The following is a 25,946-nucleotide window of genomic DNA, read 5'->3' on the forward strand; positions in this document are numbered from 1 at the left end:
CGCTGGTGTTCATTGCGTTGCTCTCGCAAGCAGCGCGACTGCCCGTCAGCAGTGGCTCGTTTCCCGATCCACCCGATCAACTACGACAAAAGCCGTGCTAAATTTGCAAATTCCGCACGTCATCCGCCGCAAAAATGGATAAACCAGGCAATCAAAGTGTTTCAGCACTCTGAAATGATCGGCGCACACGCCGGCCGTGCCTGTGAACACGCCAGTGCGCCTGCCCCCACGGAACTGAAAGCGGCCTGAACCGGCCCAGACGACGGCAGCAACAGCTTACGCCGCTCTTCGAAATCAATCTGATCGCGGAAAAGAACTTCCACATGCAAGAAAGTTGATGTTAGTGCGGTGAAAAATCGTGCTGTGGATTGTAATTCGCAGTTGTCGAGATAGCGGCGGTCAAATATCCACCGCGATGCTAAGCCTAAAGTTCCCAATACCGAGCAGACCTGAGCAAACGAAGCCGGTTGCAAGCAGTTGGGGAAGCCCCTCTCCTCGCCACGCGCGAATGCGATGCATTGGGGTCTGAAGCGACTGCTTTAACGATATTTCGTTTTGTCTACACTGTTTCCCTTTTGTTTTTTCTCGTTAAGTTAAAAGTGTCGTAATTTATTTTTGTTACACTCACAACCAAGTGACCGCGGTCATCACAATTGGAATTTCGTGCGTAACAGACAAAACTGCAGTTTCTGATAACAGCGGTTGAAGTTTCATAACCACGGTCAAACTTAACTGCGCTTACTTCCGCTTCCCATTTTCAGACTGGCGTCTCACAGCCCTAATACAGGCTTCTCGGCGTTGCCTGTCGCGCGTAGCTGATGGGAAGCGAAAAAAACGCTTCTAGTCACCCTTGGCCCGAGAGGTGCACTTGTACGAAGCACACGAAAGCGGCATTGCATTCAAACGACACAAAAGTGGCCAGATATTTGCCGTTCACGTTGCCGACGATGCATGGGCCTCAGCCAAGTATCGGTGGACGCTGCAGACGGATGTTGCAGTTACCCTCCAACCAGTTTCTCGCGTTCACCGCTAGGGCTTTGCGCATGCGCAGTGGCGTCTTGAAAAAGGCGGATTCTGTTTCAGTCGCTGTTTCTGGTGAAGCCCCTACACAGTGCTTGTGGCTCTCGTCAACCGCCCAAAAAGCGGCCGTGGATATGATGCGGACAATGCAAGGGCTTTCACTTCCGCCTTGCGTGCACAGCAGTGGGACGGGCTGGGCTGGTAACATCAACAGGGAGACGAGTTCTCAAGCCCCGGATTCAAAATGGTGCGAATGCCGATTTACAGTGTGAGTTTTGCCCACACTGTCAGCTTTGTTTGCACCTCGAGTTCCACTGTGGCGAGTGGCAACAAGCTATCCCTGCAGCTGCTTGTGCCCCTTCACAAACGCCGGCAATGCCATATTGTCACTGCAAACCATGCCGTACACAATGTGGGCGGCTCTTGATGTGCCCGTCATTTGGGCAGTGCACTTTTGCATCCACCATAACAAAAGCAATAAATATAGAGTGGCCTGGACTTTAGTCGCTGCTAGTTGCCAAACAAAACAATTAAACCCCACCGCCTCCATTGCCAAGGCTCAGATTATTTGTTGCCTGCAAACAAAAACTCCGACCTCCAATCAGAGCGGTGAGCCGTACAGCAACCATGACACAGAAGTTGTGTGCTGTGCACTCCTAAGGTCCCATGGGAGATTTCTCCAACGTGTGAATACCCCTTAAAGGGGCCTAAATGTGTGGACTGACCGGAACCAGAGCTTACTCTGCTTCTGCCCCCACCACGCGGGGCCAAGAGCAGCGCTCCACCGAGCGCACCAGCGTCGAGGCCTTCCCAGCGCTGGCATGGAGGACCTTCTGTTCCCGAAGGGGCCTGCAGCAACCCAACGGGAAGTCTCCGCCCATCTGCTACATTACCTGGAGACGAAAGGCCTCACGCAGCATTGTAGCCCGGACTGCTGTGTCTGACTGATGTGCCCGGGCTGACAGCTTTCTAGGACTGACTGATCCTGTCACTCCCCCTCTACTTCCCTTCCCCTGCACATGCTTGTATGCAGGTGAGCTCCCTGCCGAGCTCAAAATATCCCCAGTGCTGCATTTCCTTTCCTTTTCCCCTACCGCAAACTACAACCACCACCACCACCACCCCCCTTAAGGGGGCAGTTGGGTCTTTGGGGCCGAAAAACGGTAAAAAAAAGCGTTTTCTGAAAAATGGCATTTTCAGCCTCCACAGCCATTTTTCGATCAGTCTAAATTTCCTCATCAAAAGGCACCATATTTTGTTGTTATTACATTATAATAGCATTTTAAAGTGCACTCTACAGCTCAGTTAGCGCAGAATTCGATGGTGAAACGGCACTTTTCTTGCAATGCAAAGCTAGCATTTTGTCCCCGAATATCTTGGCACCCAGAGCAGGTACAACTGTAATTCTTTTTGCTTCTGATACCAAAATGTGTGGAGAATACAATGTTCAAAACAATTTATTCAAATGGAGGCTTTGGAAAATTATTATTGTGTTCAATTGGCACCACCTGCGAGCCATTTCTGGCAGAGTGCGGGAGGAGCGAATTTCACTGCGTAAACCAAAAATAGCTGAATCAAAGAAGTTCTTCCTACGTTGTATTCTTTAGTCATTTGTCTGCCTAGCCACATGGTAATTGCCATTCTGTATGGAGTGGTTATTTTGTAACTGCGACCCAAAATAATGGCACTTAATCATTAATTAACTCAAAATATAATCAACTTATAAGAATCTAATGGCAGATTTGAAATCAGCACAAAAAACTCTATAATGCAGTGCAGTTTCATTTAAATTGGTTGGTAAATAAAAAAAATAGCTCTAAGACCAGTCTGCCCCCTTAAAGGGGCCATGCAGACAAAATAAAAGTTTGTTTTATTCAAGAGATTTAATGTTTTATAGTGCCCCCAGTGCTTGTGCGGCAGCAAGTGATGCTTTATTCACTGAGAAATTAATTTAAGTTAAAATTCCAATTCTCCTGCCAAATCGTGTGTTTTGTGATGTCGGCTTGACGTCATGAGGAGGGGTCTTCAAGCGAAATTCAAGTGCGCTGTTCAGTCTGCAGCGAACTGCCGAGCCTTGTTTACCGTCAGACCTCCTGGATGGCGCCACCATACTGCCCCACACCACTGTTCACCTTTGCTTTGTTTTTTACCACATTTGCACCTGGCTTGTTTTTGCTACAGTAGGTAGTAATTGTTTTGTGAAACATGGGGTATGTCCGACAAACAGGGTCACGTAAGACAATGTCGCCAGTGTCGTGTGAGACAACCACAAAGCGCCGCACTGCTGTGCAGCTATAACAAGCATAAAGTGTGCAGTACCCAACAGCAGTACGCAACGGTACTTCTATGTTTACGTGCAATTTCATGACTTCTGTTGGTTTACCCCACCATTCTTACTATTATAAAATGAATATGCAGTACATTTAAGCAAGAATAGCTCATTCTGCAAGTTTATAAGCCCTGCGTAACTTGTGTTCGCTTTTGCCAGCCTCAGCAAACCGCACGGCTGTGCTAATATATATTACGTTATATTTTCTAGTGCAAGAAATGAGCTAGTGAGCTGCATGGCCATTCCGTTTTTCCTAATTACAGTAGAGGCCTGCATCAACGCACACCTCAAGGCCTGGCCTCCAGCGGGCTGCGATGGCCGAGGCGACACGTGAGCTACTGGCGAGGTAGGCTACCTCGCCCGTCCGATTGGGGTCAGGGGCCCCGCTCCGGACGGGTGCACCCTCGTTGCATTTCCCCGCATTCCCTACTCTCGGTCCTCCATTGCCCCCTTCCATCCCTGTGAAGTGCGCACGCCGTGCTTATAAGGAGCGGGGGAAAGGAGGCAGGCTCTTCCCCCGCGAGGCTCCTTTCCGGTGGCCTGCGAGTCGACACAAGGCATGACGTAGGTCGCAGGCAAATGCGCGCGCTGCGTGCGGGTAAGGGTTGCGCTCGTGGGAGGAGGAAAAGGGGATCTAAAGGATCCCCACACAGCCAGCAGATGGCTGTGGGGCAACAAGCTTCAGGGAATATAAACCTCACAGGCCCAGGTCATGCCGCCATCCCTCTGTGGCTCTTGCAACAACAGAATGCTGTCAATATCAAAAGGAATGTCAAGAACAGGGGTGAGACAGCTCAGTCAGATTTGGGAGCAGTTTTTGGGGCAGCGTAATCTCGATCTTGGAGCAGAAGAACCTTGATTTGGAGCAGAAGAACTACATATATTACGTCACCTTAGGAGCCTAAAAACTCAAATTTTTGGCAACTCTGGGCAAAAAGTGCACTTTTTAATCGGTTTTGAACGTACATAACACTGAAACAGCCTTTCAATAAAGTTTCTTCTACCAGAGTATCACAAGGTACGAACTGCACTACCTTTTTACACACCATTTTTAAATTCTTAGGCTCTATGCATAGACAGCGTGGACTTCCGTTGAAAATATCGAATTGAAAAACTACGCAATCATAATGCATTTTTATTATTATGTGAATACCGAAATTATTATTTTTGCAATTCCACACTCGGCTTTATGCACACGCATAGGTTCACGGCAAAAGTTGTGCAAAGTGAGGTGACAGTCGTCACACCCCAGCAGCCCTCCCATTTCAATCCCCAAGGCGCACGTTCACTACGATCGTAATTTGAGTAACGCTGGTATGTTTAGCCACCTCCCTTTTGGCATTAAATTTCTCTTCAGATAGATGAACCTTTATTAATAGCGTGCAATAATAGCGCCCGTCCTGCTATCGGACATTGCTTGAACATTTTGCGATGATGTAGCCTGCGCCGCTGCTTCTGCAGCTTCGATCGTCCCATTCCCACCGCTCGCAAGCTCTCTGTCAAAGGAAGCAATAACTCGGCATTTTATAACACCGCAATGAGTCCGAAATTTCCCTTCACGCAAGCACCGCGCCTCACACTCAAGGCCTACACACGGCGAATTCGCGGGTACCACGTTGTTTTTCATGAACTCCCGTCTTTCAAATGGCGCAACTTCCCGCAACAGGTCAAACGACTAAATGTAAACCCAGCCACTCCAGATAACCAAAACCACAGCAGAAATCGGCGAAGAGCACTCTGCCTGAACCACGAGTAACTGCTTCTCCCGGCAGCCATGTTTCCCAGTCTTTACCACACCAAGATGGCGACGCCCAGTAATGTCGTTCCGAAGATCCGGCGCTCCGAAAATTGCTGTTTTTTCATCAACTTGCACAAGTAGTTTATCGCCTCAGTATACAAACACAAGTATTTTTTCTACAGGAATTCGCAATGGTTTTCGATGGTTAACTTTAAAAACTCGCAGAATATAACATGTGCAACCCAACATTGTGACTTTAGAAAAAGCTATCTCGGAAACCATTTTATGCGGGTTTTTTTATTGAATGTTCAATTAATTGAACCTTTACAAACAGCATCACCTTGGAGATGCTGGAAAAGTATGTCGTCAGTAAGAATTTATTCCCACTGAAAACGGGAGCGTTAAAATCCTTGGCTCTCAGACTGTTTTGGAGCAGCTTGGCGCAATTTTTGCGAATTTCAAGCTTTTGGAGCAGCCTGGCGCAGGGAAACAAACTTGTATCAAAACTGCGCAACATGCGCAGCTGTGTCACCCCTGCAAGAACTGATTTTGATTGTAGGGTTTAATGCGCCGACGCAACGCAGGTGATGAGGCGCGCCGTAGTGGAGGGCTCCGGATTAATTTTAACCACCTGGGGATCTTTTACGTGTGCCGAAATCTTGGTCACTTTTTTTCTCATTAGAGGCTTGAGAATTTAGGTGGGCTCAAGTAGTCTCATTCTTAACATGAGCTTTGAGCTTTAAGGTTCCCCATATGATACTTGTGGTACCACCATTTTACAGATGAAAGCTCTTATGTGTGGGGACCCTTGTTTCCCTACGCCTTGCCTGCACATGTTTTCGCAAGCTGGGAGCCACCATTTTGGGCAGCCGGTGTGTCACGTGAGTCGCGACCTCTTCGTGACCCATGTGAAGCGCCGAATCGGCTTGCCGCGAATGCGTGCGCAAGGGCGCAGGGGAGGGAGGACCAGTTCGTCATCTTCCCTCGTGCCACCCTCTTCCCAACCAGGGGAAGATCTCTCCCCCGGAGCCGACCTGCAGGATGAACGAGCATTCTGCGGGGAGTCGACTGGGCGATTTGGTAGCAATCGGTTGGCTCGGCAGTGCCTACTCCAAATGCCCCGATGACGGTGAACCCAGCTGGCTCCACGGACTCTGCCGAGAGATTCTGCCCTGATCGGTCACGCGGGATGCCTCCCCTGCTCCCGTGGCCGTGATGACGGATATCGAGGTCCGAGTCCTGCGGCTTGAGCGAGCGAACAGAGCCACCGTCTCCCCGCAAGCGATAGTCGTGTTGTCTGGTATATGCCCTGCATCTGCCAGGCAATAAAGCCTCACTTTGGATTGCCGGAGCCTGTCTACCGCATGTGAGTACCCGAACCCGTGCGCGAGCCTTCGGATTCCGCAGGGCTAGTGTACGGCGCGTAGCGTTCTCTAGCGAAGCTAGCCGGGGTCCTCTGCTATCCCGTACGTTAGTCCACATCTGGTACTAGGCTAAACAGAGATAGCCTGCTTTGCAATGCATGCGGGACGGTGTCCATGGGCCTGTAGTCGGCACACCGTTTGCTTTGTCTGCTCCAGCATGTACAACATATGCTTATTGACGAATCAGGCAATTTGAAATCTGTTCTCTCAAGTTTCTGTCAAGTAGAAACTCCTTTATAATGGAGGCACGATTTCCCACCAGCCACAATCGTAACGAGGTATGATGTGCCCCCTCTTTGGAATAGAGTGAAGTTGTAGGGTGTCGCCATGGTCTCGCACAGCCCTGCAAGCATGACTGCACGAGGAGCAGATGCAAGTGTACGGAGTGCAAATGCACACCTCCCCTAAGATGATGCTATGAACGGGCGCAACAGGACCGGACGCCGCGGTGCTTTGAGTTGGAGGCTAATCAAAGAGTGACCTGAAACAAATCCCCCCTGAGCAGAGGAGTAGGCACCCACGTGCAGCCGGCCGGCCAGGTCGCGCACGTATCCCTGGGGGCTCTCCTTGCCCTTGAAGTTGAATGCCATCTGCCACAGGCCCTGCAGCTCCTCAAAGATCCACTGCTGGGGGCCCTCATGGCGCAGCATGTTCAGGTACTGGAACACCAGCCGCACAATGTCGTCCGTGTGCGCTGCAACCACCAACAGGACAGAGGATTATTCCACCTGTGCCCCACAAAGCCCACTCATAGCAAGCCGTGATGTGCGCATCCATTAGTTTCATATACCCAATAGTTGCATACAGCCAGATTCGCCTAGAACAAATTTTTGTTACCAGTTCACTATATGTGGGAACCACACCCTCGAAACGTAATTGTTAGAAGGAATATGCTTCGCGTGTATTTTTGCAATAGTTTTTTTTTTGTTCTGCCGCTTTGTTCAGCTTGTTTCAACATATTGTAGATGTAATTGAAGCTGATAATGAAGATTTAGGGTGAGTGAGATTAAGCTGAGGGTATTAGGACTAGCTCTGTTCTCCAATACCTCACACGTTGTACATGGCAGTCGGGCACGATGGTATAAGTTCATTGTTTTGGCACACATCCCGTCTGCTTCTTACAAGTTACGTACCACCACATTTCTCCTGGTACAAGGAATGACTAGCATACCTTTCTCGTGTGAAGAAGAAAAAAGAACACAAATTCAGCATGCGAACAAGTACGGGTGAAAATGGCTCCACACACATGAAGGTAAAACTTGACAAGGGAAAAGAATAAAATGAACTTTCACTGCTACTGAAACAGACACATATTCAACAAAGCAGTGATTTGAAGGCCATGGATAAAAATGAAATTATAGTAAAGATACCTCACAAAAAAAAGAGCCCACTAAAGTCATGGAAACTGCACCCCACACATAGGAACAACCAGTAACTAGGGCCATGCAGACAAAATATACAAGTTTGCTTCATTCGAAAGATTTGGTGTTTTATAGTGCCCCCAACACTTCTCATGCCGCAAACTGTGCTTTATTTACTGAGCAATTGAACGATTTGTTAAAATTTTGATTCTCCAGCCAAAGCGTGTGTTTTGTGATGTCTGCCATGACATAACCAGGCAAGGTGTTCAAGCGAACATTAGTGCGCTATTTAGTCTGCAGCGGACTCCGGAACACCTTGTTTACCATCAGTCCACCATCCTGCGCCGAACCACTTTCGTCTTTGCTTTGTTTCTGACCATATTTCAGTGGTGTGCTTTGTTTCTGACCGTATATGCACCTGGCTTGTTTTTGTTATGGTAGGTAGTAATCATTTCGTGAAACATGGGGTATGCTCGACAAGCAGGGTCATTAAGACAATGTCGCCTACACCAATTGGCCAGTGTCGTATGAGACAACCCTAAAGTGCTGGACTGCTGTGCAGCTATAACAAGCATAGTGCGCGCAGTACCAACAGCAGTACGCACTGGTACTTCTATTGTTACATGTACTTTCGTAACTTCCATTGTTTACCCCACCATTCTTAGTGTTATAAAATGAACGTGCATTACATTTAAGCGAAAATAGCTCGTTCTGCAAGTTTATAAGCCTTGCCTAACTTGTGCCTGCTTTTGCCGGCCTCAGCCAATCGCACAGCTTTTAGTGTGGGAAATGAGCTGGAGAGTTGCATGGCCATCCCCTTCTTTTCTAGTTAAAGGTGGTGCCAGTACAACTTTAACGAGGCAACCTCTCGAATGAACCAAACTTGTGTTCTGTCTGCATGGCCCCTTCAAACGATTGATCAGAGTTTGCCCCAAGACAGGGAGCAGAGTGTAGCCCCTTACCTATGCCTTCTTCAGTGAGGTCCACGTTGACAATGGTGAAACTGAAGCCTCGTGCGCCGTCCTTCTCTCCACCAACCAGAGCATTGACCCAGCCTGTGAAAACAAGAGCCAATCAAGAGTGACGTACACACACAGCCTTCTTGGCCAAGGCAAGGAGCCAAGGGGCCAAAGAGACCGGAGGCAAGTTCACCTCCGAACAAATGGAAAGACAAAATTGCAGCACAGCCTGGGCAGTGCGTACAGTCGAGTCCACCTATAACGATGTTCAAGTGCCATGGAAATCCCGCCGCTATAAACGATAATTGTTACACTTGGGTTGCAAAATAAAAAGACGAAACACCACTCAAGACATTTTATTCACATGCAAGCAAGATCGTACTACTACTTATTTGCAGAAAAGAAGCCATAGTCAGTGAGCTTTGTTGGCTGCACGTGAAGCTGGCACACATCTTTTTAAGAGCACCTATAGGTGCTTCACCTATCTGAGCGAAGGGTCCTTGGCGGAAACGACGACCCCGAGGGGTGCATCCTGCTTTAGGCCTCCTGCGAAAACACTACCTGTGGAGGTTGCGCAGCAGTGTCGTCACTGACAGCGCTGTCTGCAGCACTTCTCCGCGCAACGATCGCCTCTTCAGTGAGGCACTCGGACGTTTCCACAACATCAGCACTGATGTCCCTTCCGCAGAAGAACGGAGGCAGTTGAAGTGCTACTGAGCCAAATTCAAAGCAGCACGCACAAGATACAACAAGTGAACGGGTGAGCGGGCACGGGGATGGTCGGTGCAGAGAGCCGGTGGCAATTCCCATTTTCGGTGCACGCTGTAACCACATTCAATTGTTTTATCCGATACCGCGGCACTAAAACATTGTAATAAACGGTTTATTTTATCATAGAAACCATACAAAGGTGCACGGTGCCATAGTTGCTCGTTGTTATATTTGATATATTGTTATATAAACGGTATCGCTATAAGTGGACTCGACTATACAAATGACAGCTGGAAAAAGCCTTATTTTCACCTCGTGCCTTCAGTTCAGACAGCAAGCTCCCAGGCCCCTCGTGTCCAATCAGGTGAGCCACATAGTCCCCGGGCTGCGAAGACGGAATTGAGACGATTACACATTGCTCCCAGTAGACAATTGACACGAACATGCCGCACACGTTCACTGGCGAGTTTACAAATGCCGGGCACAAATCTCCACATTTTCATGCACAACAGATATTGCCCCATCAGAGTTGTGCACATTTGTTGGCCAGCCTGGTGAAAGCTTACGCCGGCCTTGTAGTGCTCGCGCAGGTCCGGAGTGGGGAAGGTCATGTAGAGGAAGCGGTTGTCCTTGACGGGCACCACATGTGCCCGCAGGCCCAGCTGGTCGGGGCCGTACGGGTGCTGGGGCCACGTGGGGCGCTCCACATTCCGGTTGGGCACCCGTGAGAACAGGGGCACCACAATGCGCGCCAGGTCGTCCAGGGACTCTGCAGCAGAGCACCGTTTTTACTAACAGCCATATATGTTTCTCCTTGGCCTGGCAACCCACGACAACGAAACGTTCACGACCGCCAGCCCCCGTGACAGTACTGGCCAAGGCTGCCCAACACTGAGACATGGGCGCATACCGTCAAGCACACCAACAACAGCCTACAAGACTATACAATTCATGTGATGCATCTAGTGCCTAGATAAGTGGAACCCCCATGTTCCCTGGTCCTACGACGACCCACTTTACGGCAGATTACTGCGGTCCCGGTAAATTCCCCACAGAAGCAATGCATCAAAACCTTGGGTGTGCGTAGTCCATTTCGTATGACAGATCCTGGCGGGGATAAACCGGCGTTTTAGGGCACAGCCCTTTGGTGCCCGGTACCTGGCTTGGCGGCAGCGGCGCTGATGGCGGCGGCGTCAATATCCGCGTAACCAAGTGAGCAAACGAGACACTGAATGCAGAAAGAAAATAGAGAGGAGCGTCTGGCAAAAGTGTGAGGGTAACGGCAGCATGCACAGCTATGGCGTCACCTCTCTCACTGTTTCCCCTCACACTTTTGCCACACGTTGCCGCCAGGGAGCGCCCTCCCCTCACACTTTCGCCAGATGCCCCTCCATTTGCCGCTCATCCGAACCACATGACATTTGTGTGGCAGGTTCAAACTCGATTTACAACATACTCAGTGGCAGCGGTGCACTGCAAGATAATGACAAAGTAGTGCGCGCCGCTGTGCGTTCGCTGATCATGCGATCCCTTCCCGAGATGCAGCAGATATGCGCCGTGACCGAGAAGACTGCAGTTCTTGCTGTGAACAAATTTTGCATTGGAGAGCATAGCAACCGCCAGCGCTTTTTTTTCATCTTTTACACTTCTTCGCTGCCTCGTCCCAACTTTTCTTTATTCTTAACCCCCGTTCGATGCTGCTTGATGTGCAAAGGTCCACAGGCGGGCCAGACTACCTGCCTAAGAGACAGAAGCACGCAGGCAGGTACTGGCGGGCAGGAGTTAACCTCCGACGGCCCCACACGGCAGCAGAATGCCAACGCGAGAAGTCAGTCCAGGTGGCCGACGGACCGCGAATTTGAAGCTCCTTATTGAAGCTCCTTATTGAGCTGATGAACGAAAAAAAAACATACTATGCAACCACGTGGTGATCGCCGAACTAGAGATGTGAGCGATTGGAAAAAAAAAATAGAAGAAAAAAAAAACAGGTATTTTCTTTTTTTTTCAACCAGGATAATAATGAAAAAAAAAAAAAAAAAAACATGGCTCATCCAGGAAAATTTGTTTCGATGCGACCTATCTGCAGTGGGAAATGCTTTCCGAAATCGATGCCTTGACGTGAAATCGTGCACAGATTTTGGGAGTGGAAGCTCCGCTGAGACATTAGTGATGCAGCATGGAACAATTGTGTTCTTTTCAATGTTAACGTAAAAATTTATCAGGCACTTAAATCTCTTAAGGTATTTGAAGGAAAAAGCCAGCAATTATGAGACTTCTCCACTGCTGCATTGTGTTTGCGGTGCCATCACGTTCACCTCGCATGCAGCATGCATCCGGATAATTCTTGTTCCATCCTGGCACAGTGCAGGGTCAGGGCTGTAGTTACCACACTTGGTAGTGGCTCTTGAAGACCCGGGTTCACATCCCATTTGAACCCAAAAGAGTTTATGTATATTTTTTCCTTATTTTCTTTTTACAGCCGCCGTAATTTGGTTTCATCCGTGTAGTCACCAGCAACTACGGTCACTTTTCGCGTTTAATAAGACATCTAAGGATTCTTTAAGAAGTATGTCGAATTTTTTATAAACCTGTCTTTTTTCAATTTTTCATATTTCTAAAAAAAAAAAACTTAAAAAACAACCTGTTTTTTTTTTTCACGTCACTCAAAAATTCACGAAAACTTGAATACCTAGGCCTAACACTCACTTTCCTCGTCCACTTGATCCAAATTTCTTCCTTTTACGACGGTCTCTCTCCCCCTCTCTATGCTTGTCAGTGTATCACAGCGGCATTGTTGCTTCGTTCCTTTCTTTCCCGTCTTTTTTCCATCCCCGCCTTGTACCATCTTTTGTTTCGCTTGGCCTTGGCAGTTTTACACTCTCGCTTTTTCCCCTCTCATCGACCTACCAAGGTTATCTCGTGCACGAAAGGAGCAAGGCTTTCAGCCACACGGCATGGGGGTCACGTGGCCTGTGGCGCATGGGTGGCGGGCCAGTGCAGACACCATAGAGGGAAGGGGGGCACAAAATAGGCATTTCTTTTTTTTTTTTTAGAAACTTAGAATTTTGGCTAAAGGCTTGCAAATAATGCGAGAATGTGCTAAATACAGTAGTTTAAATAAGTTCTTAGTCCACCTGTCGCGCGAGACTGTCGACTAGGCCGGCATTTACCTGTACCGCAATCATACGACACCCCGGTCATACAACGCTTTCGTGCGGTCCCTAGAAAGTCTTGTTACCCGGGTTCTACTGTATAACCAAATATGCAAATATGGCAGATTTCTGATGCATCCACTACGTGTGGGATTAGCTCGTTAAAAGACAAACTCCATCATAATTGATTTAGCAACTGTGCAAAGTAAGCAGTTACTTTGTCTTAATTTTAGACGTAGCACCAACCACATGGTATCACATTTTCAATGTGGAACATGACTTTCACTAACTGAAACGAGTTTTTTTGGCTGCCAGTGCAATACACTCATTTCTAAAAGCTGTGGGCATAATGGGCCTAGCTATGGGGTAGCAAACCACCCCGGCTAGCCTCGTTAGAGACGTTGAGCGCCAATTTGGGCTCGATGGTCCCTTGTGGGCCTACGTGGGGTTCAGGGTGTACCCCCTACGCCCGGAACTGACCCATCCAAAATGCCCCAGAGAGGTAAGCGGCGTCCACAAGGGAGACGCCGCGACGGGTTCGACTCACCGACACAGGCGACGACAGGCTCCAAGGGGCCAGGACGAACCAGGGGGTTTATTGGCCGAGTTGTACAGTGCATAATAACGCCAAGGCCGGATTAAGAACTACACTGTACCGACGCGCGCCTCAAGGCCGGGCTCGAGCGGGCCCGACGGCTGAGGCGACACGGGGGCTGCCGGCGAGGTGGTGGTAGCCTACCTCGCGCGTCCGATTGGGGTCATGGGCCCCGCTCCGGACGGGTGGCGGCGAGGGTGCGATACGAGCCGCGATCCCTCGCGTTCCCTAGACTCTATCCTCCATCTCCTTCCGAGCCCAGAGAGCGATCCCCGAGCGCAAAAGAGAGTCAGCGAGAGAGAGCCATCCAGAGAGAGAGAGAGAGACCCGCGAAACGTGCGCGTCGCGGTTAAGCGGGATTCACACGACGGAGCAACCCTCTCTTCTTGGCCCGCGGGACCCGCTCACGTGACCGGTTTTAGGCTCCGCCCCTCGGTGGGGATAGCCCGCGGTGGCTCCGCGAAAGAAAATGCCTCCGCATGTTTTCGCTCGACGGCGGTGGCCCTCGGCGGGGAATGGAACCTGTTCCTCGACGCTGTCGTCTGCTAGTCCCTCCGCGTAGCTCCGCACGTGTGGATGCGCCGCCAGGCCGGATAATCCGGTCACGTGCTGTTGACGTCACATATCCATCCGCCTCCGTGAGAGGGTTTCTCCGTCGTGTGAATCCCGCTTTAGGAGGCAGGTTCCCGGGCGAGGAGGAGCGACAGCGGCGGCGGGACAGTCGGTGCCCGCCGGCGCGTCGGCCCACGAGGTGACGTCACGTGCGCGGGAAGGCGCACTCGTTCGAACATCGCGCTCGCGGGAGGAGGAAAGGGGATCAAGCGGATCCCCACATCCCCCCCTCCTCAAGACCGAGCCAGGTCTGAAGGTCCGGCTCGACAACAGCAGGCACAGCACATACCCTACGAGCTTATAACGGGTCCCCAGCCCAAGAAGTCCGCGAATTTCCGCACGTTGGAGTCCACGCCGACACACACACCCACACTTCGAAGACACGCCGTTCCAGAGTTCGACACGACGCCAGAGTGGTCGGCACAAGCAGGGGCCGTCTAGATGACTCGCCAGGACACCAGGGAGCCAGGCCCAAGACCGCCAGGCCGCGGGGGCAGGTTCACGCCGGACGCTCGAGCGACAGGCTCGAGGGTTGAAGCCGCCAGACATGGCTTGACCAGCTGCAGCAGGAGAGGGCCACCGGAGGTGGAAGGTAGCCGCAGCGTCTGGGTGCCGTACCGGCTGAAGGTCCCGAAGAAGCACCCAGGGCGCGCTCGTCGAAGGCGCCAAGGAGAGGAGCCGCGGCGAGCGCCGCCGCACTGAGGGAGTGCCCCGGGAAAGCGCTGGAGCGCCCGAGTTGCAGAGGTGTGCCACGGCCCTGGCGAGTGGCGACGTTGAAACCGCCGGTCGATGCAGGCTGACGTGCGACAAGGGCTGTGTGTGGTGCGGCAACTGAAGACTGAAGAAAACCGGGCTGGGGACCGAGCCAAGGAACAGTGCTGCAAAAGGGGACACGAAAGGCGAAACCCAAAACTACCTGCCGGAAACAGCGATAGGGGCACGCAAAGGCTCGGGCCGAAAAAGTGGCCGTAACGCCGGTGCCGCGAGAAACTGGGGAGAGCTAACGGCTGCGTAGTGCGTAACAGCGGTCGCACGGAAGGTAGCCGGCATTCCCCGTTTCGCTTTCGTCGGCGGCCACCCTCCCCCCCTTCCAAACCGTCGCTATCGGCGACGAAGGCATGGAGGGAAGAATACTGGAACGAAGGGCGTGAGGCCCGCGTCGTTCCCTAGGCCGCCGATTGAGTGGCGTGCCCTCTCCCGCGGCGTCTCTTCGACGTCCGCCATGAGAGAGGGTCTACCTGCCGTGTCACGTGGGCTTATTGGGCCAGTTGGTGGGCCATCGCCTGACGTGACGCGCTTCCGCCCGCCACTGAGGAGAGGGGGCAAACTCGCTGCCCCGCCGGGCGTCGCGAAGCAACCTCTCCGTGGCTGCGGCGTTGGCGCTCACTGGCGCTCGGTAGGGTTGGTCATGGGGTGGAAACGTCGCCCCGCGCCAACGCTCCGCTCGGACGTGAGGACGCATGATCAGACCCGCGGAAAAAGCCAAACGGGTGAATATCGCGGTCATTTGTCCTCATCGCGCATGCCTAGTGCTTCCGCAGGGCGAAAATGTCGCCCATCAGCGAAGCAAACAGCGGCAGCCCGAAAGGAACCGACGACTACGGTCACCGGGATGGAGTTCCCAAGTGTAAGCCGCATTTTGCCGTGGTTGCGCCTCTCGATTGGCTGCATGAAGTGGGATAGCTTGCGGGATCCGGACTTCACGCTGTGGCACGCGCGGCACGAGCGAGAAGAGAAAAGCCTCATCGCTGTGTGCGCGGCCGGTCTATTTCGCAGAGTGACACAACTTCGTAAAAGTTACGGTCGCTCGCTTATCCGGCCTGTCGCGAGTCGGGGAAGCTCAACGCGGCTTCCTTAGACTGCGGCAAATCGCCACTCTCGCTGAGCCTCGTGGGGGCTTATCGGGTGAGATTTTATCGGCAAACTCCCATCCGCTCCTTGCATGCACGGGTCCGTGGCAGAAATAAAAAACGCACTTGCAGCAGCCTGGCTGCATAGCGCACGAGACCTACCGCAGTACCAGCAGTTATCGGCCTCCAACGAAAGCGTTGCCCGCTCCATCTCGGAGCGCGACTCACACAGAGCCAAAACGACCTACTATTTACATATTTACAAAGCGGACCTTCCTGCTGCGTTTGGAGGAGGTTTGTTCTGCCCAAGGCGATGCCGGCGGACAACATGTGGTCCCCGGGTGCGCCTCTCGTCTGGGGATTGCCATATTCCTGGCTGCGTTCCCTTCGACGATCGCACCGACGAACACATTCGAGCACGTGGTCTTATGTTCCGTCAAGTGCGGCGCGCGTCAGGAACTATGGTTAGCGACGGGGGCTAATATCCGCCGCCACGTTCGCGTTTCCCTTCCTTTAGCGCAACGGCAAGAGCGAGGCTAGTGGAGATCAGCGCGCTACATGCCTGACCAGGAAGTGGAGCGGCACAACTTCGCAAAGTCTTGCGGCCACTCGCCCAGCCGCCCGCGAGTCACGGAAGTATCGTATACCTTCCTCAAACTGCGGGTGCTCACCACCGTGAAACTCTCAGGGGGAATTTCCTTCGGTGGGATAAACTTCAGCGAGAGACATTGAGCGTGTAGCAGATACGAATCCGAGAGAGAAAAAAAAAAAAAAAACGCGCCTGCAGCAGTACGAGCTGCCAAGCGCTCGAGGCTGACCACAATAGAAGCGGTTAGCAGCCTCCGGCGACCGCGTCGCCCGCTCACACAGAGCACGACTCACACAGAGCCAGTTAAAATCATATTTACAACACGGATCGTTCTGACCACCGGGCACCTGCTCGTCTCTGCTGGATGCAATACCGGCTGACAATGGGTCTGCTCGGTATGCGATATCGCCCGGGAATTGCAACGTTTGCACGCTTAATGCATTCCCTTCGGGGCTCGCACCAACTGGCCGACGCTCAGCACGTGGCTACGGGGTCAGTCGGGCGCTAGGCACGTTAGGAACGTTCAAGCGGCCACGGGAGGCCAACAAGGCTCAAGGCCAACAAAGGGGCCTGTGCCGTCGCAGTGTCGATACCGTGTTGGGCGCCAATGTGGGCATAATGGGCCTAGCTACGGGGTAGCAAACCACCCCTGCTAGCCTCGTTAGAGACGTTGAGCGCCAATTTGGGCTCGATGGTCCCTTGTGGGCCTACGTGGGGTTCAGGGTGTTCCCCCTACGCCCGGAACGGACCCATCTAAAATGCCCCAGAGAGGTACGCGGCGTCCACAAGGGAGACGCCGCGACGGGTTCGACTCACCGACACAGGTGACGACAGGCTCCAAGGGGCCAAGACGAACCAGGGGGTTTATTGGCCGAGTTGTACAGTGCATAAAACGCCAAGGCCGGGTTAAGAACTACACTGTACCGACGCGCGCCTCAAGGCCGGGCTCGAGCGGGCCCGACGGCTGAGGCGACACGGGGGCTGCCGGCGAGGTGGTGTTAGCCTACCTCGCGCGTCCGATTGCCCCGCTCCGGACGGGTGGCGGCGAGGGTGCGATACGAACCGCGATCCCTCGCGTTCCCTAGACTCTATCCTCCATCTCCTCCAGAGAGCGATTCCCGAGCGCAAAAGAGAGTCAGCGAGAGAGAGCCATCCAGAGAGAGAGAGAGACCCGCGAAACGTGCGCGTCGCGGTTATAAGGCGCGGAGGAGAGGAAGGAGAGGAGGCAGGTAGAGATGGGCAAAACGGCTCACTTCAGTGAGCGGCTCAGAACGGCTCAGTTCACTGAAGTGAACCGGTTCATTTGAACGGTTCAGCGGTTCATTTAGGTTTGTAACCTGTGTTAAGCATCCATAATCTAAATTATTACTCAATTTTGTAACAACATCCACTGTATTTGTGCTGAAAAGAATTGGCCTCACCATCATTACAAAAGTTTTTATGTGTCAGTGGTACTTCAGAATCACTCTCGGTCGATATATAAAGAAGAAAATGCAACTTTTTGTCAACTTTATAACCTCACAAATATGATCTCTACTAGTGAGCTGTGACGCCAGAAAAAATGATTCTGGACATAATACAAGAAACTAACTTTAATATTGTGGTGGTGAACAACATTTTGTTCAGTTTATTCGAAGCGAGGTCGACGGGTCCGCTTTCTGGCAGCGATAATAGATGACGCGAAAGTTGCACAGAAGACCCGGTCGGCTGATACGCCTCTAATAACTCTACCGGAACGTGCCGACACGACTCCTTCAGAGCCATGCTCAGCACGATTCTCTAATCGAGCGAGCAGCCGTTGAACGTCGGTTCTTAGGAGAGCCGCTCTGCCAAAGAACCGCCGGGAGCCGATAATCGCCGCGGAACTGAGCGGTTGAGAAGATGCGGCTCGTTCCTGACTCGGACAACAGCTTCACGCACAAATGTAACTGTAGTGATTCTAGTGAATTATATGGTCACAGGAGTTTATTTTCTATTACTTCGAAAATACAGACGCAGTTCGTTCACTGCTGCCATTGCGGCCTCCCGATCTGTCATTCACCGCCGCCGCCACCGCGGTTCCCAAATGGCGCCTCAGAAGATCCGCTTCGCGAAGAGCGGCTCTCGAAAAGAGCGGGAGCCGTTCTTCGGTTCTTCGGTTCAGTAACTGAGCGGAAAGAGCCGGAAGAGCCGAAGAACGGGTCAAAACTGCATCCGGTTCTTCTGACTCGAATTGTCTGCTCCCACGACAGGAGGCGCGCTGGAGGAGTTTAAAAAATTAGCCCCAGCCGGCCCGGCAGTACAGTTGCTTTCCCGCGCCGATAACAGATGGCGCAGAGCGACGAGCCCCCGCAGCAACTCAGAGATGCCGTGACGGGACAAGTCCCCAATATGAAAGAGCACTTGAATCGGCACTTCACTCGCTTGTTCGGCTCCATGGATGCTGATTCCACCAATGTTTCACCAAATGAAGCTGCCATGGGTACCGGCCCCTTGTTAACTCCGCTTGAGGTTGTTGATTCAGAAGAATCGCAACTCCGCTGGGCGTTCTCCAGCATAACAGTCGACCGTGTCTTGGCTCGACTCGGCTCTCGTACGGCCACCGGACCGGATGGTTTACCAGCGCGGCTCTTGAAGTGCTTTGGGCCAGCGACACGAGAACAGCTGGCGGTGCTGTTTACCGGCATTCTGGAGGGTGGACCCATCCCTGAAGAGTGGCATCACGGTCGGCTGACGCTTATACCTAAGCAAGGTGGTCAAGCGGATATCCTGGAGGACTGTCGACCCCTCACGGTGACCAGCGCGATGTACCGCATCTTCATGGGCGCCCTCAAGGAATGGCTGAGCAGTTGGGCCGAGTCCAATCGGCTCCTGACCGAACTTCAGAACGGGTTTCGCCCAGGCCGTCGTCTGGACGATAACATGTTCATACTGACACAGTGTGCCGAAATCGCGATCAGGGAGCAGCGCTCTTTAATGTGCTGCTTTTTGGACGTGGAAAAGGCGTACGACACTGTCCCCCATGCCCCCCTTTTCCAGAAGCTCAGTCGTCTCGGGCTTCCGGAAACGCTGCTGCGGACGGTCCAACGAGTTTACGAGGGCAACACCGTCACGGCGCACTTTGGTCAGATTCAGTCAGACCACATCCCTGTCACAAGGGGCCTCCGTCAAGGCTGCCCGCTATCCCCGCTTTTGTATATCCTGTATGCCTCAAGTATTGAGCGGAAACTACTCCAATGTGGTCTCGGTTTTCGCCTCAGATACAGCACCACTGGGGCGGACGAGCAATACCGCCTGCCAGGGCTTGCATTTGCTGATGACCTGGTACTCATGGCTGAGTGCTCGCAGGAATTGCAGACCCTGCTGGACATCTGCTTCGCTGAGGTAACACAGCTTGGACTCCGGTTCAGCGCCAAGAAGTCGGCGGTTCTCACCCTCGCAGGAACCAGCAAAGACGCAGCAGTTACCCTCGGTGGGGAAGAAATCAGCATGTGTTTGTCTTACAAATACCTGGGCGTAGTGCTTTCTTCCGGTGCTGCCATGTACTCACACCATGAGGCAAAGGTTCGCCAGTCTGCCGTTCGTGGCCAGTGCATTCTTCGCCGCCGAAGCTTGTGGGGCTGCAACCGTTTCCTGATGGTGCGTGACATGTGGAAGTTGGTGCATGTGCCGGCTCTCACGTTTGCGAACGCTGTGGTGTGCCTCTCAACGTCCACTCGGCAATGGCTCGAGAGGCAACAGCGCGCAGTGGGACGCACCGCTGTAGGATGTCATAGGTATGTGGCCAACGAAGCGGTGCAGGGAGACCTCGGCTGGTCGTCCTTTGAGGCACGTGAAGCGGCTAGTAAGCTGTCGTACCGCGGTCGCCTCCAGTTCATGCATCGGGAGCGCTGGGCGCGACGCGTGTTCGAGTATCTAGCAGCGACTTGCATCCGCACAAACTGGACGCGCCGCGTGTACTTTCTGGAAAAGAAGTACGGATTCTTCCGCGAGCCTGTTTCTGCGGACACCGTAACAGCCTGGACACGTGACACGCGCCGTCGAGTGCGTGAGGAAGAGGAGGCGATGTGGCAGCGTGCTGTGCGGGAAAAGCCTACTCTGGAGGTTTACGCGCAGCACAAGACCTCGATCGGTGGCTCCCAGCTGTACGACAACAGCTTGGGGAGCGCGCTGCTCTTCGAGGCTCGTGCGGGAGCCCTCCGTACTCTTGTGCGCCAGAAAACGTTCGACGACCAGGTGTCCAGTGTGGTGTGCCGTGCTTGTGGTGAGGGTGACGAGCCCATTGAACACTTGATCTTAAGCTGTGCAGGTCTTGGACACTGTGACAATACCCGCGAAAGTGGTCCGCCTCCGACCCTGCAGGAAGCACTCGGCTTCGGGGACGCCGACGGTGTGGTGGACGTGCGCGCTGTTGCGCGTACAAAGCGCCGCCTGGAACGCTGGTGTGCGACGGCAGCCCAGGGACGTTAATTGTACATTATCAGATTCTTCGTTATGTTACGCTTTTTTTTTCTTTTTTTTCTTGGTTTCTCGTATGTGGCTGAGTGTTAAGTGTTTCCTTTTGGTGTGCCATATGTTTGTGTCTCGTTCGGGCCGCGTTATTGTCGTTATGTTTGTCATGCATTTCTCTTGCTGTTTGTTCTGGCTAGCGTGCGCGCGGCACACCCACCCGATTCAAAGGGTACAGCCAAAATATCATCATCATCATCATCATTTGACCCGGGTCTTCGGTTCTTCCGCTCAGTAACTGAGCGGATTCCGCTCACCGGAAGAGCCGATGAACGGGTCAAAACTGCATCCGGTTCTCCCGGCTCGAATTGTCTGCTCCCACGACAGGGGGCGCTGGAGAATTTGGAAAATTAGCCCCAGCACCCCAGCTGGCCCGGCAGTGGAGTTGCTTTCTCGCGCCGGCAATAGCTGGCGCAGAGAGCGTTGACCCGGCTTTTAGGCTCCGTTGGCTCTTTCTCCATGTTTTGCAGTGCTGTGGCAGTAGTATTAACTCTATGGCTGTGGCTCGCCCCGTTCGACACGGATCACTGAGCCGGCGAGAAGGGTCTCCCTCTCTCCAAAAGAACCGCCGCTCACTTTTACTGAGCCACGGCTCACTCGTTCTTCAAAAAGAGCGGCTCAAAAGAACCGGATCACTCCTGAGCGACGCATCTCTAGAGGCAGGTTCCCGGGTGAGGAGGAGCGACAGCGGCGGCGGGACAGTCGGTGCCTGCCGGCGCGTCGGCCCACGAGGTGACATCATGTGCACGGGAAGGCGCGCTCGTTCGAACATCGCGCTCGCGGGAGGAGGAAAGGGGATCAAGCGGATCCCCACAAAGCACAGTTTCATGTTATGCTGAGGATGCCTTAGGATATTGCCACAAATTGTGTTTGGTTAACAGTGTACGTCTTGTTACCACCACCTCAGAGTACTGTGTTGAGAGCATAGCCGGAGCCGGCTTAATCTTGTCCAGCTATCTAGCTTGATGGGGAAAGAATATAATGTGCTGTCCCTTACCGAAATTATTCTAGCTTGACTGACAATTTCACCAATCTGGCTGCGCATTTATAGAAAGGACTGCACTCTAACAAACACTCGCCGACCAAATATTGAAGTATTACATCTGCCGACTGTCTTCCAAGCAAGTCATTATGTTTGATCACTTTTTCAGCATCTAGTTTTTAAGTAGTTAACATTACGGATCCAAGATCACTCCAAATTTAATTGATAAGTACAGAAGCCTTGTGTTATCTATGACTTTGCACAATACCTCCCAATACCTCCCACATTTTTTGTTTTTTGTTTTTTCACATTTCATTTCCCAAGTGACGTTAAAGGGACACTGAAGTCAAAATACAAGTTGCACTAGATAGCTACATTAACTCACCGAGAACATGAATATGCCCCTTTCACGCACAGCTTTTCTCAAACAAGGCAGAAAATAGTGAAAACAAGAAGACAGGAGTCATTGCCCCTGGTTATACCACGCAACTTGCACCAGAAAGGGTCAAAATTGCGTGACAAACATTCTAACAACATGCCTTCAGAAGCTTATAAAAACCTAACTGGAAGTTCTCGTAGAGTGATGTTTGAATGTCAAAGCACAAAAAGAAAGCTAGAAACAATATCGTGAAAGCACACCCGATAGATTATGTGGCGACCCCAAATGAAAACAAGCTCATTTTGGTTTCAGTGCAATACTTGGCCAGATAGTTGTGCGACCTTTGTACAGTACTGTGGGCGTAGCAGTATTTATTGTGACCCTCTGTGCGCTCTGGCTGTGCGAAAAAAAGAAAAAAGAAAGAAAAGGCGCAGCTTGCACTAGGGGTGCAAAGCTGGAGAAACAGCAGAGCTGGCGGCCCCTCTCCCTTCGTCAGAGACCCGGCAACCGGTTCCACAAACCCTGCGTCCGTAGCACGAGCCGTTCTGTGCTTCCCCCCTCAGGCGCAAACGCGCGTTAACTGGCGAGGAGGAGAGCATGCAAGCTGTGGGAGAGGCAACATGTAGGGAACAAACTGGAAAACTAACGAAGAAAACGAAGGAACTAATTGCCAAACATAAGAACATGACAGTGTCAAGTATGCCGGATCGGACTGAATTAGCCAAGCTGTCGGAACTGATTAACCAAAGTAAAACAGATGACATTCGTGCATATAACATGGCATTGATCGAGGAAACGCTGCAAATAGGGGGAAGCTTGAAAGCAACTAAGAGAAATCTAGCCATTGGCAAAGACACGATGTACACACTCAGAGATGAGCAGGGTAACATTATGCACAACTTGGGCAAGATAATAAAGGTAGCAGAACGATTCTACACCAGGCTGTATGCCAGCAATGTTAAACCAGGGGAAACTACTGAGAGTACAGGCTCAAATAGCGATGCCCCACTACTACTAGTGGGACAGCACGATTTTGAGAATCTTTCCAACTAGAGAGGAAGGCGGAAAGGCTCTCAAAGGCATCAAAATAGGAAAAGCTGCAGGAGATGATGGCATAACCGTAGATCTTTTGAAGGAGGGAGGAAATATTGTACTGGAAAAGCTTGCTGTACTATTTTCAGAATGCTTGAAGACTCAAAAAATGCCCATAGCCTGGAAAAACGCCAACATTATCCTCATTCATAAGAAGGGAGATCCCAAGGACCTCTAGAATTACAGGCCCATCAGCCTGCTCTCGGTTGTGTACAAGCTTTTCCCCAAAGTTGTAGTCAGTCGCATAGGCAACAATGCCCAGCAACCCAGAGAGCAGGCTGGGTTTAGGAAAGAGTACACAACCATGGGTCACATCCATGTCAACCAAGTGATAGAAAAATCCGCAGAGTACACTAAAACCCTTCAAATGGCATTTATAGACTAAGAGAAAGCGTTTGATTCCGTACTCACCACAGCTGTGCTAGAAGCACTAAAAGACCAGGGAACAGAGGGGACCTACATAAGACTTAAGGAATGCACAGGCAAGATAACTTTCCCGAGCAAAGCGATAAATTCCCGATCTGAAAGGGAGTAAGACTGGGAGATATGATCTCACCAAAACTATTCACAGCATGTCTGGAGGGGGTATTTAGAAAGCTTGAGTGGGAAAACATAGGATTAAGGATAAATGGGGAACACTTGAGCTATTTGAAGTTTGTGGATGGCACAGTATTGCTGAGTGAGACTGCAGAACACCTGCAAACCATGCTTGAGGAACTAAAATCAGGAAGCACGGCCGTGGGGCTAAAAATAAATATGAATAAATCCAAAGTTATGAGGAATAAGCATGCCAAAAATGTCCTCTTCAGCTTAGGAAACTAAATGCTTGAAGTAAAAGAATATAGGTAACTACCTCGGACAGACGGTTAGTACTGACCCCAACCAGGAGAGAGAAATCCGGCGCAGAATAGGTATGGGTTGGGGAGCACTCAGCAAGCCCTCCCAGGTAATGAAAAGTAGGCTACCTCTGTCGCTGAAACGAAAAATCTTCAACCAGTGCATACTGCCGGTTTTGACATACGAAGCTGAAACTTGGCATCTTACTAAACAACTAGAATGCAAACATAAGTCGGCTCAACGGGCCATGGAACGAATAATGTTAGGATTAACACTCATGGACAAGAAACGGCTACCTGGATCAGAGAACAATCTAGAGTTGACAATATCATAGTCCAAATAAAGAAGAAGAAATGGACTTGGGCTGGTGATGTGGTGAGACGAACTGACAACCGGCGGACAATTACAGTATCAGAGTGGATACCAAGAGATGCCAAGGATACCAATAGAAGGGGAAGGCCATTAATCTGATGGAGGGAAGAAATAAAAAATTTCAGGAGTAAATTGTGGACTCGAGCAGCGCAGGACAGGAGTAGTTGGAGGTCAATGGGATAGGCCGTCATCCTGCAGTAGACCTGAGCAGGCTGATGATGAATATGATACACTGAATGGTTACAGCTGAAGCTTTGTGGAAATTGTATCCATATAGTACAAAGAAAGCTTTTTACATAGTTATCTCAGCTTTGAAGCATTGTGTCAGCACTCCATGTGGTTTGTTTTGGTTTAGGGTTTGCAATAAACGTCCCTTCCCCTAGGAGACAGTACCTTTTCCCAGCACGACGAGGGACATGATGTTGGAGGAGTACCACTGCTGGTGAAAGCGGAGCAGCTCGTCCCGCACCAGGAGCCCTTTGGACTTGGGAATGACGTCCAGCGTGGCCTTGTTCCCTGCACAGCATGGGCACCAAGCAGCACAAGCCTGACATGGACTCTGTCGCATCTGGCTGTTGAGCACAGACTTCTCTGATGCTACACACTATTCATTACAAGCCTGTACCAATGACCGGCTCATTTTGAGCACCGTGGCCAGAAATAATTACTCCCCATTGAACCAGTGTGTAAACAGCATCCTAGTTTGGTGTACTTATGCTAGCCTGCACACTGCCACGGTGTACTCTATGCTTGCTAAGGATGCACACTGTCCACTAAAAGCACTAGAAGCAGCCTGTGAAAGATGAATTAAGGCTACACTCTCATGGAGCATGCTCTAAATGCACACAATCCCCAGGCTCACCTGAGCCAAATTTGCAAAAGTCATGCTTTGGGTCAGCTGTAGACATTTCGAGTTGCTTCAGGCGCCAGTTGTCGTTCTGGAGGTTCTTGTCGTGCTCCGAGTGAATCGCATTGACCTCCCGGTCAGTAGCGTCCTCATTGAACAGGGGGCACACAAAGAAAGCCGCAAACCTGCACAGATGCCCCCAACCGCTTACGGACACGCAGCTTTCCGTGCACGGCTCACGCTCCAGCGTACCTCCTCCCCCACTGCTCCAATAAACTTATCAAGTATGATAATCTCAAGTTATTCCTGGCAACAGGACAACGTATACACATGCACATTACTTTAATTATCAGCACCTGATGGCAGGTGAGGTTCTGCTTTAATTCTGAACCTGCATAAAAGGAGAAGGGCATCTCCCAGAAAGACTCACCTGTCCAAAGCGGGCTCCAGGTTTTCAGGAGCGACATCAAAGTGATAGCAGGTGTGGTCACTAGCGGTGAATGCGTTACTGCTACCAGCATGTTGACACAGGTACTGGAAAAGCACAAGTCATCGTTGCAGGCAGGAGGTAAACAAACTGTGTTGAAAACTGGCACTATCAGGGAGCCT

The 25,946-nt window shown here is 51.5% G+C and overlaps 1 protein-coding gene across 2 annotated transcripts in view; it reads right to left on the reverse strand.

The window, feature by feature from the left end:
* Ide (Insulin degrading metalloproteinase) overlaps positions 1-25,946 on the reverse strand; it is a 99,187-nt gene that overhangs the window by 59,893 nt on the left and 13,348 nt on the right. For both annotated transcript variants that reach the window (XM_077688252.1, XM_077688251.1), the window contains exons 5-11: positions 25,768-25,871; positions 25,353-25,522; positions 24,884-25,006; positions 10,109-10,311; positions 9,855-9,927; positions 8,835-8,927; positions 7,033-7,205 (exon numbers count right to left, since the gene is read on the reverse strand). In XM_077688252.1, the coding sequence (XP_077544378.1) occupies positions 7,033-7,205; positions 8,835-8,927; positions 9,855-9,927; positions 10,109-10,311; positions 24,884-25,006; positions 25,353-25,522; positions 25,768-25,871 (939 nt within the window). The remainder of the gene's footprint in view (positions 1-7,032; positions 7,206-8,834; positions 8,928-9,854; positions 9,928-10,108; positions 10,312-24,883; positions 25,007-25,352; positions 25,523-25,767; positions 25,872-25,946) is intronic.

This window comes from Haemaphysalis longicornis, unplaced genomic scaffold (assembly GCF_048455015.1).
Source record: "Haemaphysalis longicornis isolate Haplotype H1 unplaced genomic scaffold, Haemaphysalis longicornis Haplotype H1 scaffold_1, whole genome shotgun sequence".
Lineage (NCBI taxonomy): Eukaryota > Metazoa > Arthropoda > Arachnida > Ixodida > Ixodidae > Haemaphysalis > Haemaphysalis longicornis.